The 14,023-nt window shown below is 46.6% G+C and overlaps 1 protein-coding gene across 5 annotated transcripts in view; it reads right to left on the bottom strand.

Annotated features, from left to right (window-relative positions):
* Positions 1 to 14,023, bottom strand: part of AMOT (angiomotin) — a 59,930-nt gene that overhangs the window by 12,246 nt on the left and 33,661 nt on the right. For all 5 annotated transcript variants that reach the window (XM_068696539.1, XM_068696538.1, XM_068696541.1 and 2 more), the window contains 3 exons: positions 12,830 to 12,974; positions 11,269 to 11,361; positions 8,578 to 8,723 (listed from right to left, as the gene is read on the bottom strand). In XM_068696539.1, the coding sequence (XP_068552640.1) occupies positions 8,578 to 8,723; positions 11,269 to 11,361; positions 12,830 to 12,974 (384 nt within the window). The remainder of the gene's footprint in view (positions 1 to 8,577; positions 8,724 to 11,268; positions 11,362 to 12,829; positions 12,975 to 14,023) is intronic.

The following is a 14,023-nucleotide window of genomic DNA, read 5'->3' on the forward strand; positions in this document are numbered from 1 at the left end:
AGTGCTGCACTCACAGACGTGACTGTCCGTAACAATCACAGCTGGCTGGCCTCACACAGCAACGCCGGGGCACTGCATTTTTAGCTGTGGTTGTTGTAAACTCTGAAATACAACATAGTAGGAAGGAGGCAACTTTTCCCAAGTCAGAGCCAAAGCCTAGAGAAGCACCACAATGCAAAACACAGGCTCCCTTATGCGAGTTCAAAGAGCTACTCTGGAGCTTCATGGAAGAAAAGTCCATTGAGGGGTATCGAGGACAAAAGACGCTGTTTGGGCTCAGGAAGTCCTTCTCGGAAGCGGAAAGGGGTCTGGGAAAGTACCGCTGTTTGGTGGTCCTGTTCTCCCAGTGCTCCCCGGGAATCTGCTCGTAGTTACGGGGCAGCCAGGAGAGCAGGCCTGCGGGACTTGGATCTGAGTGAATCGAGCCATCCCTGCACCACGCCGTCCTTCCCAAAAGGTCCCGCCACGTGATGCTTCAAACGTCTCCCTTTTCATATTCCTGTTCCTTGAGGCAACCCAGAGACTGCAAAGTGAGCACCAGAGAGAAGTCTCCAAACGCTATTAATGCCAGACGTGGCATCCCTTTCTTCTCTTCATAAAGTCAGCAGGCACCTAACCTCACAGCGTGAATGTCGCTGCCCTAGAGGATTTTCCCCAAACAAGTATTTTATAATAAAAGTTACAGTAACGAGTGAGTAATCCAGCCAAAGGCCTTCCCACCAGTGCATGTACAGCAGAAAGGTATTTTCATGCTTTGATTGCTCAAGATTTCCAACTTGTTTGGAATGGGAGGGACAAGAACATTTTAAAACAACTTAATATTCAGCTGCTACTCTGCAGGGAAAAAAAATGTTGTAATTAATAGATCTTTTTATTCCGGGTCATAATGCTCAATAGCACCAATTTAAGCTCTGTCAGACTCCAAAAAATGCATTTAATACAGAAATCCTCCTGAAAATCTGATCTCTCCCCCTCTTCTGTGTGCAGGATTGAGGCAGGAAGGCCAGACCTTTGGTTTCTCATTACCTGCTGCGAAGCACTGAAATCTCTGAAAAGTTTTCTAAGGCAGGCAATGCTCTTCTTCCAAAAGGCAGCTGACAACAAGGTTTTATTGGTTTCATAATTAATAAATCTGAGAACGTGTATGTGTGGATTAACTTTCTGGCCTGCACTCAAAGAATGCCAAGTGCCCAGCCGAAAGAGAATTAGGACAGAGAAATTCCGCTGAAACGTTCACTTTGAAAGCGCTCCCATCAGCCCAACCTGCAGGTGAAGCGTTGCAACACGAGCTGTTGCCCAACTTCACAGCACTGCCTGCACATGCCTAACGCATGCACCAGACCTAAAGCACAGGCACGGCTTGCTCAGTGGCTTTTCACACGGAGTTTTGTTTTTCCTCTCCACAAAGCACACTTCATTTTCCTGCATCAGTAAAAAAATAACTATGTTTAAAAACTTAGGGTTTAAACAGAATTAATGCAGAAATCCTTCAAATCATCTTCAATTTTGCAGTACCCAGATGTTCAGCGAGCTTTAAAGGCATGTATGTGCTCCAGACAACTCAGCTTTCCTAAGGTGTCTTGCCATAATTATCCTTTACATAGGAAATTGTTTTATTTCATGCACTTGCTGCACTGACTCAGTCCACTGCTTCTTCTGGCAGTGCCATTCATTGCCAGCTCTGCCACAGTGAGGACTTGTGAGGAAGTTTACCTTCTGTGAACCAGGATTCTCTGCAGAAGAGGTACTAGCGAAGGCTGATTTTATTATTATTACATTTATAGGTAGTATTTCTGACTTGTTCTGACCTCTGGATGTAAAGAGGCCCAGAAATAATTCTCCCAAGCACAGAGGGACTTCATTACCATAAACGGAGAGTGTGATTAAGTTTTCCTAAGACAGGAATTGGAAGCAGTTTCCTGAGTGTTGCCAGTGTGCTGCAGCCCTCAGTGAGATGGGAGGAAGGAAAAAAGGCAGCATGCTGAGGCTTGTTCTTGGTTGGCTGCCACGGATCCCCCACCCTCTCTCGCCCAGCAAAGAACCAAACCTGGCTGCTCCGTGCCAAAGGCCGCAGCAACATCTACCACGGGGGAGATGGCATCAAAGGATGCTGGAACTCCTTCCTCTGCAAGAGGCCTCACAGGGAACACGTGCTCCAGATAAGAGCTCATTCCTGAAGCTTTACGAGGATGCAGTCACGCCCCTCCGTCTGCGGGCTTACAGCAATGTGACAAGATGGTCATTTTCCTCCGGATGGTGCTGCGTGTCACTAGGCTCATGCTCACGTAATGCAGCTATTTGGCCTTGAAGGGTGCTCTGAAAACGCAGAGCCTTCAACTTACATTGCTATCTGTGTTATAAGATCTCTGTAAGCCCGTATGATCTCAGCTAGCTGTGGTGCACGTCTGGAAGCCCATCAGAGCACTGCAGCATGGCTGCATTCCTCCTCGGCATTCCCTGCACATGGCACAGCTTCAGTGAACACACACAACTTCTCCAGGTCATCCCTGACTGCATCGGGAAATGTCCTAGCCAGGTATCAGAGGTTGGGCTTCATCAGCAGGATTTTCTAATTAAAGCAGTTAAAACTCCCATTCACATTCCCCACGATGTTTACAAAATCTCTGCAAAAGAACTGAGCAAAACAGGCAAGGTGAGGACAGGCTCTGTAGAAATCTAGCACACAAAAGCCTGAAGTGCTGCAGGTAATACCCCTAAAAAGATTCCCTGGCCTCCTGAGCAAGAATTTCAGTCTTCCTTTCCTCTTTCCCATGTCAGGATTGCTTTCTGCAGTTGAGAGCCAGCTGAGCCAAGCAGATGCACTTGGGATTCAGAGGCTTCCCTGCTCCGAGCGCAGCTGACCCGGAGAGCAAGCTGTTTCCAAGTTAGCCAGGAAGATTTACGCTCTGATAATGCCTGCACACCCATATCCCCCAACTGCAGGGCTTCCAGCAATGCAGAACGACTAACCTAACCGCCCTTAACAGACAAGAACAAAATGATTAAACAAAGGCACACACAAAACCTAGAAAACTGAAACTTTTCTTCAGTGAAAGGATTCTGGTAAGATTCCCTGAGACACTGTAATGCCTGGCAGCTGCTAATCTGAAGGTTCCTCTGCTCCAGAGAGCTTTGCATGGTCTCAAAGCAATGGCCAAGGACAAAGCGTTCCTATCAGGACAGGGACACTTTGTTATTACCCTGACTGCCCAGCAGAAGAGGGATTAATATTCTAGAAACCAAACAAATGGTGTCACTTCGTTTGATTTAGGTTTCTCAGCCACATCTTTGACAAACCGTGCAACTTCTGCCAGGGGTCTCAGTCCCTGCAGGCTGAAGGCTCAGAAGGCACGGAGGTTTCATGCGCATGGTGCAGGAGCAGTGGCAGGCAGAGATGAGGAGCTTCCCGTGGGAAATTGCATGGAGACAAGAGGCTGCAATACCCTCAGGACCAGAGCTACCTCTGCAGGAGAAGTGTGGTCCTGGCATAGCAGGTGAGGGGGAAGGAAGGCTCTTCTTTTGTGGAGATTCATCGCTTCCAGATGGGTTACTCAGCACAGAGTTTTTCTGGGGAAGAAGAGAGGACTTCCTGCCTCGCTAGCAATGATTCAGAAACCCTCCCAGGCATTTTGACAAACCCCACGATTACCCTCTTCATCTTGGACAGCTCCTATTTCAGCAAATTGGTAACACTCGTCAGCATCTGCCTGTCTCCCACCCACTATTTCTGATGGCTTCAAAGTCCTTTGTTTAATATATTCAGGGTGTTTTCATTACATTCTGGGCTTCTCCTAAAGCTGAAGCCATTCATATGCAGCTGAAAATGTGCTTCCCCACAAGAATGTGCCTGCTATGGCAGAAATGCAGTAAAGAAAGAAGGCAGCAAGCACGTTTAAACCACCTCTGCCTCTTGCAGCGGGGATGTATTGCTCTAGGATGCCTTTGAACCCTCAGTTTGTTTGAATTCAGGCCCAAGAAGGCGCCACTGGCTTCAGCAAGAATGCATGCTGAAGCAATTTGGTAACGCTATCCTCCTGCAGAGCAGTGCTTGCTGCATGGGAATGCCATAACGTCGCCTCGCCGTTCGTTTGCCTTCCAATAAGTGAAAACTCTCAAAGCCAGCCCTGGAAAAGCACTAACAGGCAGAACACGAGGTAGAGACAAAGCAATAAAAAGCCAGTTCTGCACCATTACACGAACACAGGTCATTAACAGAGGCAAGGGGGGGGAGTTTTGTCTCCTGTCCACCCTGCCCATCCACGAACAGCTCTGTCCTGAAAGGAGCAGTTATGTAGCTCAGAGCCTAAGCACACAAGAGGGAAAGCTGCTGGAGACTAGGAATATCTTTTTATAGACCCAGAAGTGATTGGAAAAAAACAGACAAGCCTTCAAGCACACAAACTCTCCTTTGGGTCTCTTCCCTACAAGCCAGAGCTCTGTTCTGAAATCATCTCGGATACAGTATGTGAAGTACAATAGAAGTCATTTGGAAACGCATGTTTCTACATTTCCCCCCAGACAGAACCCCCAGTGTTATCAGAAATAGCACACAATTTCTCCCCACAATAGCTGAGTGGGAAATGAATATAACATCCTAGCTCTGGTATCTGGTTTGTGTTGAACTCTGATGGCTGGAAGATCCTATAGCCCCCAACTACAAGCTGCTTCTAGAGGAGATATTTCACTCAAGCTCCTTCCCTTCCCCCAGCCCCTAATTCACACCCACCACAGGCTGTCAGGCTTTGCTTTCTATTGCAAGGTGTGCACACGAGGATGGCACAGTAGATAATTATATCTGCTTAATGGTAGTCACTAGTTTTCAAAGCTGTCTCCTTCAGGCCCTTGTTAAAACGGTGGCTTTGTAAAGCAGTGAAGCAAAGGAGTACAAGTTAAACCACAACCAAAAAAAATTACTACTTTTTTTTTTTTTTTTTGAACCATGGTCTTACATGGTACAAATTAACTAGAGCAAGCAGGAATGACCAAGTTCATTAAAGCTTCTGAAAAATCCTGTTTACAAAGAGCTTAAAAGCAGCAGCACTTGTAGCCTTTCCACCTCGTAGTTGTGGTTGGGCCAACGGCGCAGAGCCCCCTGGTGCAGTATCACGAGCCTCGTAAGGACTCATGGACCTTGCTGTGTCCCCCTGCAGTTCTGCCTGTGAGCAAAGTGAAGTTTAACCACCTGTCCTGCTTGCTCTCGAGGTGTTTGCTAGCAAATGAGGTGGCTGCCTGCAGCTGGGACCCCCGTGGCACTCCGTGCTTCAGCGTCAGGGACTCCGGATGCTCCCGCTGCAAATATTGGCACTGCCCATTTCTGGGATACGTGGGTTTAAGCCAACGTGCATTTCACCTCAAAGGTACACAATTTATCTCAAAATTATTGCATGTAATGAAAATAATCTTAAGTTTTGATTTAAAAAAAATCATATACTTCACTAGAAATGATTTTAATAAGCTGCTGACTTAAGCATTCCTGTGCAACATCTATTAAAGGGAAGGATGAAAATAGAGTCGTGAAAACAGGGGTTAATTACTGGGTATCTTTATGGCTGGTAGAGAAGTAGTAAAGTTTAAATATTACACGTAGAACATACACATACTCTGCAAGCCTGTCTGCGAGCATATTTAAGTTTGTTTTAAATACCCACCATCACTCACTCTTTTTAGCACTTTGCAGAAATAAACTCCACACTATCTAATTTTAATGGCAACTCGTTCTAAACCCAAGGAGTCATTTCACCACTTCTGACAGAGATGGGAAAGTATTCTCAATACCTGCTTTTGCTTCCAAAAGCAAAGGCACCTAAGATCATTCCTTTCTCTATCACATTTACCATGCCTTTATCTCTTCCTTCCCTCCAACTTGGATGCTAAAATCCAGTCCGTATAAAACTCCCCAAGCTCCAGAGGAGGAGACAAGTACCTGCATTTTACAGATGGGTGGTTTTGCCCAAACTGGCAATTCAGGCCAAGGATTTTAAAAAGAATGTGTACGTTCCAGTTCCAATGCAACATGTAAATCCAGCCATGGTGGTGACATATGGCTTACAGGTCTCATTATAACAGAAATAAAATATTCTTTTTATAAAGGATCTGGTAAATACAAGGCAGGGTAGCTCCGCTCAATAGGAAGTCAAAACGGAAAGGGAAAAAAAAAAGCTGAAAACTCACATTACAGGATGCAACAACTGAAATATGCACACCCCCCTCAGGCCTTGAGCCAGAGCGGCTGCCAAACCTTAACGTAAGAAACTCCACCCTCTTCTGCAGGACTAGTTTGGAAATTCCTGACAATTACAGGGACTAGCAACCCAGATGAGGCTGGCAGGAATAAAAGAAGTAATTGACAAATTGTTCCTATATCTTTGTCACTGAATGTCAGAAGCTCAGGCTGACATTTAGACTCGCTTCTGAACAGTGCCCTGAGCACCAAACAGCTCGCCTGGCTGTCTTTCGGAAAGCTACCAAAGAGCTCGGGGATTTCTGAAGTTCCCACAACTTAATGCTAATGAGGCAACAAATGCTTCATAATCCTAAGCATTTCATTAAAAAGTGATTTGGGAAACATGCAGAAGTGACTCTTCACCCCTTCTTTTTTTTTTTTCCTTGTTCCCCCTCACCTCTAGGAAAAAGCAGAGTTAATTCCTGCTCCCTCACTGAGACGCTTCCATATTTATCTACAACAGGAAGGGTGGCACTTCCTGCACGCCCTGGGATTCGAGCAAAGGTTGGATGCAAATGACCAGAAACCTTCGTGCAATCTAGAGCAGGGCATTTCGCTCTCTATCGGCACAGGCGTGTTTGGGTCATGCAAATCTGGCCACATTTACTTACCCATTTTCCTATTCTACCTGAGCAGAAATACTTTGCAACAGCACTGAAAACAATTCTCCTAGTAAAATGAGAGGTCTTTTGAAAAGAAAACATACAATTATGATCGCCTCTGAAGGCTTCAACTTTGCACAGAAGCCTGACCTAGCCAAGTGCTGTGCGTGCTGGCCCCGGCTGACCGCAGCATCTTTATAAAGCCAGCTCCAAGCATGTGAATGACCCCAGGGAAGCCACCAGGATGTCCTGTGTACTTAAAGCTGGTCACACGTGAGACTTTTAGAATCATTAAGGCACTGAAAAATCTGAATGAGAGGCAAGGAGCTGCCATACACTGCAGAATCAAATGACAGAACAGTCTGAGAGAGAGCCAAACAGGAGATCTGATCGTGGTTCTGTTTAAGTTCCCCTAGACCTAATGCTCCTCCAAAGCAGCCAAGGTGCAAGTCAGCCCTGCCAGGAAATGCTGCAGTCCTCGTGAAATCAATGGGCTTGTCAGATGTGTGCGGGGCTGAATGGGGACAGTGATACTTGAATGTCCCTTTGAATCTGCTCTCCTCTCTTCATTGTTATAATTTGTATTGCAGGGAAGCTGGCTCCCCAGTGAGGAACCACGGCCAGCGGATGCTCCAAATGGCCTCAGCAGCACTTGCAGTGACCGTGAGGGCAGTCCAGGAGAAAGTACAGAAGAGCTACTGAAGCAAGTAAAAGCTCAGAGAAGAGCAGACTAAAATTAAGAAGGCAGCCGCATCTGTACCTGGGAGAGAAAGAAGGCAGGCAAGATGAGACAGGAGGTTGCTCACTCTGTATTTGACCATCCCCCCTCTGCTGGCACACCGGGATCCTAAGCAGAAAGAGGAGTAGAAGCTGATAAAGGGAGGGTTTATGACAAAGGGAAGGTTTAAAGAACGTCTCCAAAACACAAGATGCAGGTGGGTGCAGGCAGTGCTCAGCTGAGGGGGATGATGAGCACCAGGAGGCAGGAAGATGGCAGAACTGAAGGAGAGAACAAACCTGCCCTGGAGGAAGTCTGCCTGGCCATGAGATTTCCTCTGGGGGCTCTCTATGGAGGAAGAGTAGGAGTAAAGGAAGCAGGGTCTGGGAGGGGGAAATGGAGCCTTGGAGAGGAAAGGAGTAGGCGGGAGGAAAGAGGACGGCCGCTATGACGCAGAAGGGCAGCAAGGTGAGAGCCACGTACGAATGGCAGAGACAAGGCTACAAAAGAAACTGCTGTGAAAGCTGCCCTGCTAAGCAGCTCAAATTCATTATCCTCTCCTGGGAGGAAAGGGACAGAAAACAAGCAAGGTCATTGTCATGCCCAGCTTATTACGCAGGCCGGGCACACGCAGTGATCTGCACCGTGTACCACAACCTGGTGTGAGTGGAACACCTGGCAAGGGGACAAGCTGCATTCATTTGCCATGAGTTAAAAAGTCCATTCCGATCTGAATTTCTGCCAAGTTCAGGAAATTGCCAGGGCTGGGATTTCAGCCCCAGCCCACTTTTATCAGTTAAAACAAAAAGAAAATGAAACATGGCTGCCTAGACGAAATCACTTGCAAGGAAATACAGACTTGTGGCTTATCTGCGCGCCGTTCAGTGGCTTAGCTAACCAACACAAAGCTAAGCCGATATAAACAGCTTTGAAGCAAGCAGATTTCCTTGTAATTTGCACAAGACGAACTTATTCCCACAGTCGCTTTCACTGGAATGCAAGCTACCCCAGCTTCTCCCCCCCGGCTGCCTTACCTCCTCCTCCAGTTTCACCACCTTGGCCTGAGCGTTGTTCAAGGCCTGGTCTCGGATCTCAATGTGTCTCCGCTGGTCCTCGTTGGTGGAGCGTGCAGCAGCCAGTTCTATTTCCAGTTTCTCCTTTTCCCGCTGCGTTTCCTTGTCTACCAAAACAAGGTGAGAGTTAGCAATGGACAGCACTTCTCTCTACCCAGCTTTTAGGAGTCCTTCCCTCCAGAGGTGGAGGAAAGATGGGGCACCTCGTGCTGGGACTTCTCACAAGACAGAGAATGCAAATCTGTAGCTATGGGGAAAAAAAAGCATGTGGCTTTGAAGGAAGAGAAGGATTGATAGCCCTGAAAAACAAGCACGGCACCTTCAAGTAACAATATGCCTCAGTGCTAAGCGAGAAGGTGCATCACTCAGTACAGTTAGGTAATTTGCTCTGATTATACAGATGGTTTGCAAAGCTTGGCACCTCTTCACCTCTGAGCTTTCAGCCCTGGAAAACAAACTGGGTGATTTTAATGTCCCAGGTTGGGGAAGGGAGGTAGCGAGCTTTTGTGCCTGAAAAACTTGTGCTCCTTTTCTTCACGCTGACCCTCCGAACAGGAAGGTTGTTCTGCCTTGGGCAGCTGCCCTCCTGCCCAAACACCCATTTGTCCCGCTTGGCTGGCGGTTTCACCAAAGGACAGAGCAGTAAAATTCCTTGGTCTTCCTCTGCTGCCCTTAAAAACGACCTTCTGGGCCGGGACCCAGGCACCTGTATCTGTTCTGCAGCTACTCAAAGCAAACCTGCAGTTCAGGAAAGCTTTTTGCCCTGTGCTCTGTGCTCACGGAACAGGTTAACTGCCTTCGTAAAAAAAACTAAACAGGATGAAATAACTGGGGACTGCAGAACTTATCACAGAAGGGTGTAAAGCAAAGCCACAACACAGAGCTGATGTCCTCTGCATATGTTGTCATTCCCAGCTCAAGCCAACCAGCCACAATGATAACATTAACACACTCACTGGATATACATAACCACAGAATACTCCCTCAAGTGATCTACACCCAGCACTGATGACACCAGAGAAACTGCATTCCAGAAACTAATATCCCACGACAAAGGAATGAGGACAAGGAGTGGAAGGCTTGAAAAACAGGAACTAGATCCTGGGCGTTAGGACAGACTGCATATGGAGTACACAGGCCCGTTTGTGCAAGCATGTGCATAGCTATATTTACAGGACCACAATTATTCCCTTTCTTCTGCCAGCAGAGAGCCAAGAGCAAAGCTTTAGCACCATGGAGCAGCTGAAGATTCCCTTCTGCTAGGGAATCAGCGCAGCCCACACGCAGGTTGCAGAAGAAACCCATCCACCAACAGCACCTCTGAACTCTGCAGGGCGAACCCCCACTGCCACGAGCTAGCCTTTGACAGAAGGCACGGGGATAAAGGCTCGAGGCACCCCCAGCCTGCTCTTTTCCCCATCTCTCCTGTCCCAGCATTTCTCCTCCACCCAGGAAATGAGCTGCTGCCAGCGTCAGCACGTTACAATGCATTGCAGAAGATGGGCAGGGCTGATGCAGGGTGGCATTACGCCAGAAGGTATCAATCAGCAGCAGCAGGCTGTTTGTTAATCTGTCACTGCTTGCAGCCAGGCTTTTGGAGGTTCTGCTCCAGACTTTTCCCCAAACGAGTACCGCTCCGTTGACAAGCGCCTGCGGCACCCCCTAGAAATGCTGGGACTGCCAAAACGCAGCTCAAAGGTTTCCACATGCATCCAAAAGTAGGAACGGCACCTGAAGCTTCTGAGCTTTGGCCTCCCCACCTCCCTGGGCAGATCTATGGATCTCAAAAGCCAGACGGAGCTCACAGACCGCCCACTGCCACCAGGAGAGCTGGGTTCACCCCCTGGCAGCCACCTGCTTGCAGCGTAAGCCACGAGGAATAAGCTGAAGGCAACCCAAGAGAGGGAGAGCAGCACTTGTCAGAGCAGCAGCAGTACGTGTTACATCACAGAAAAATCTCTCTTTTGCAATTTTATTGCATTACCTTTTTATATAACAATTGGAGAAAAGCGAGCATTGTCAGAAGGGCGGAGCACGCTATGGGATGAGAGGAAAGTTGGCTCGCTGCCGTCAGCCTCAAGACATTTTAGCACAAAGGAAAAGCAGCATTTCACATCTGTCGTTTCGGTTTGCCCTGTGATAAATCCACGGCTGCAGACAAAATTCATGACCTTACGCAGAACAGCATACTGCAGGCAGGATTAATCCCCCTTATTTGTGCCGAACTGGATAGTGCAGCAGCAAATTAAAGAGGAAAGAGATACGAGACCTACAGCGTTCCAGTCCCACCGGCCCTAACTCATGCCAGGACTCCTGCCAGCCTGGAAAGGTTTAATTCCAAAGCTCTCAGGGAGCAAAACAGTTGCTCAAATTATCCTACACATTATGAAGCAAACACTAATTTTATAATGCAACTACACGCTCTGTTTGCTCCAAAATCCCTAGTAAACGCTGTCAGATGGACCATACATGCATACAGAAAGAATTACTGAACGTGTCCTCCTTCCTCCACTGCCAGTGTTGGACTGCCACTGCCCTGATTTCTGTCCCAGTAGAAAACTGACAGATCTGAACCGTGCCACCCTGCTCATTTTTATCCTATCCAGGATGACCGGAGCGCTTCTCCCGACCCATAACGACTGCGTAACTCACTTTGTGCAAAGAGTTGAGAGATGGTTTTCCGATTGTCTTCAGAACCCTCAAATTCCTTCTCCGCAAGCTGCTTGTTGGCTGTCTCCATACGTTCTGCAGAATTGTTCAAGAAAAGAAACGCTGAAGAATCAAAAACTTTTAAGCGTTAAACTCGCATCTGCACAGGACATGCAAGCTAGGGGAACGGATCTCCTCCTTCTACACAGACCAAAGTCAAAAGCCTACCAGCAGCTGTCACTCACTTTTGAAATGTTTCTAATTATGTCCTTGAAAAAATATTCCCAAGGAGACAGAACAGACTGGAGTTCCAAAGAAATTACTTTAAACGATTATAACATAATTTATAAGTTTGTTTTTTTCTATTTTTGTAAATGTTAAGACTCCTCACAGACTTCAGTGTGAGAAGCGGAGACATTTCAGTCTTTGTATCACGAGTTTTATTAAGAATGGTTTCAGAACCCTCTCCACATAAACTTATTTTTCCCACCCAAATAAATCTCACCATGCAATTAAAAGATTCCCTTATAATCCTCCACTAAATCTTAATAGCTAGAAGATTAAATCGCTGTTGTCTAATGACCTGACTTCAGGGAAAAACATACAATTCCAGGGATAGCTTAAGTGTTCTGCTGCTGCAGGCTACTAGAAATTTATATCAGTCTATAAAAATAAAAATGAAATGTTTATGCTGTGTTTTATTATGAGTAAGATTACTTAATGCAGGCCTTTGTGTGCTGTCCTTCTTGATAGCACCGAGCACTGCACGGCCTTACTGCTTGGATGCAAAACAGCTTCTGGGAGCACAGTACGAGACTCAGGGCACAGAAAGCAGATGACTCGCAGGACAATCAGACAGCTTTCATAAAAAATTAAACTTACATTTTAAAAGACTGATTACACACTTTTACATATCTAGCTTTGCAGATGGTTTTTGCCTTTCAAACTACTGCTTACACTTTGACCCACGTTCAGGTCAAATACTATTTGACACCGCCCTCCCTCGCCAGCCATCGCACTCCCTCAGTCTCTTAGCAAGAAGCAGACACTAACAACATCTCTGCAAGAGAAAGGGGGATCCAAAAAACCAGATGCCTGCATTGATAAGGAATGACAAGGCCTTCAGGAAGAACAGACAGCCTGCAGTTTGTATGTCAGTGCAGAGGGGTCACTGGACAGGAAATAAAGTGAACATGCCTGGTGTGGGATTAGGCAGTCAGCAAAAGGTCTCTCCTTTTGTATAAACTGAACAAATTGTACAAATTGAGTCTAGGATATAAGACGAGAAAATTCCAGGCTTGCATCTGGTTTATGGTATTTGGCTTATCACATGCTTCTCCTCAATGAGAAACAGGCTGGGAATGAGAGACAACAGCACGCTCCTAAACATGTCTTTTCCACGCTCCCAGCAAGCACTTAAAATCCCAGCCTACTGAATATACCTGAATGCACTGAATATATCCCAACTGTCTCAGCAAACACTCCTGCAGCACCACGCTGGACTGGTGAGTAAGCACAGCAGTAAAAAGATCACAGTGAAGAAAAGAAGTTTTGGTTCATTTACCTCTCAGATCCCTGTTGAAATCATGAAGCCTACGAATTTCCCCTTCCAGCTTGTTTCTCATGGCCTTTTCCAGGGCATCCCGCTTCGAGGATGACTTCTCCAGGTTTTTGTATGCCTCTGAAACTTGTTGAATTTCTGTTTCCAGCTGTGGTGAAAGTGAAAACAAGCGCTTACTATTTTATCACTAACAATTCTTTTCACTTAGCCTCAGAAAGGAGATTACTTTCTCTTGTTTTCTTTGTTGAGATAAAATCCACCTACGCCTATATATCAAATAAAATGACAGAATCTCAGTTCCTGAGGGATCCTTTTACATTAGGAACAACAACGGTTGAAATGAAGATCTGGGCTCTCCTTCCAGACTCCAGCACTATTTCTCCACCACGATCAGAGCACAGACAGTGAACCGAAGGAGGCAAATGCCTTCTGTTCCTTACTGAGCTGGGCACTGCTTTGGTCAAGTTGGGCAAAAAACAATGAGATAAGCAGATAATGTGATACTGCGTTGGGTCAGTAAAACTAAATGAGAAAGGTGAACAAAACTATGTGAAAAAATGCAAGTGTCAGCCCCTGCACTGCTGCTGAACCCGGTAGCTGTGTAATTGTTCTGGTCCAAAATTCACAACAAAACCTCCTGATGTTCTTTGCTTGCACTCCCACAATTTGGTTGTGTTTTTAAATGTTCAATTTCCTTCAGTGGGGGGAACATTTGTAGGAAAGGAGTTTCTCTCCTTCCTGCTAGTAGCCTTCAGCATAAAGCTTCTTGGTTTGAGCTTAGGCAAGCAGCTGATCACCTGGAGCAGGAGGAGATTCACTGCTGACTCTCCTTGCCAGGCACAGTTTTGCACTGCTGAAGTGTGGATTCATGTAATGGCAAACCCCATCGGTAAGCCATCAACTGGGGGACGGAGGGGAGCTCATTTTTATCCTTCTTTCATTATCAGGAAGCTGTCAAACATTTCTCTAAAGCATTTCCTGGCCAGGAACCTTCCAAAAAAAATACAACACAATGAACATATGTCCCTGGAAAGAGGTAACGTAGGAAATAAATCAGCGTGGGAAGCCACACTGGTCATCTGAACTCCAGCGTTTTAATCAGCCACACATTTTTCTGTCCCGGGAGACTGCTCAGTGCAAAGAGCACTGCAAGGCCGCTGAAGTCCTGAACTGCAAGCAGCGTCAGCCTCTTCGCAG

Source organism: Anas acuta, chromosome 13 (assembly GCF_963932015.1).
Source record: "Anas acuta chromosome 13, bAnaAcu1.1, whole genome shotgun sequence".
In the NCBI taxonomy this organism is placed as follows: domain Eukaryota; kingdom Metazoa; phylum Chordata; class Aves; order Anseriformes; family Anatidae; genus Anas; species Anas acuta.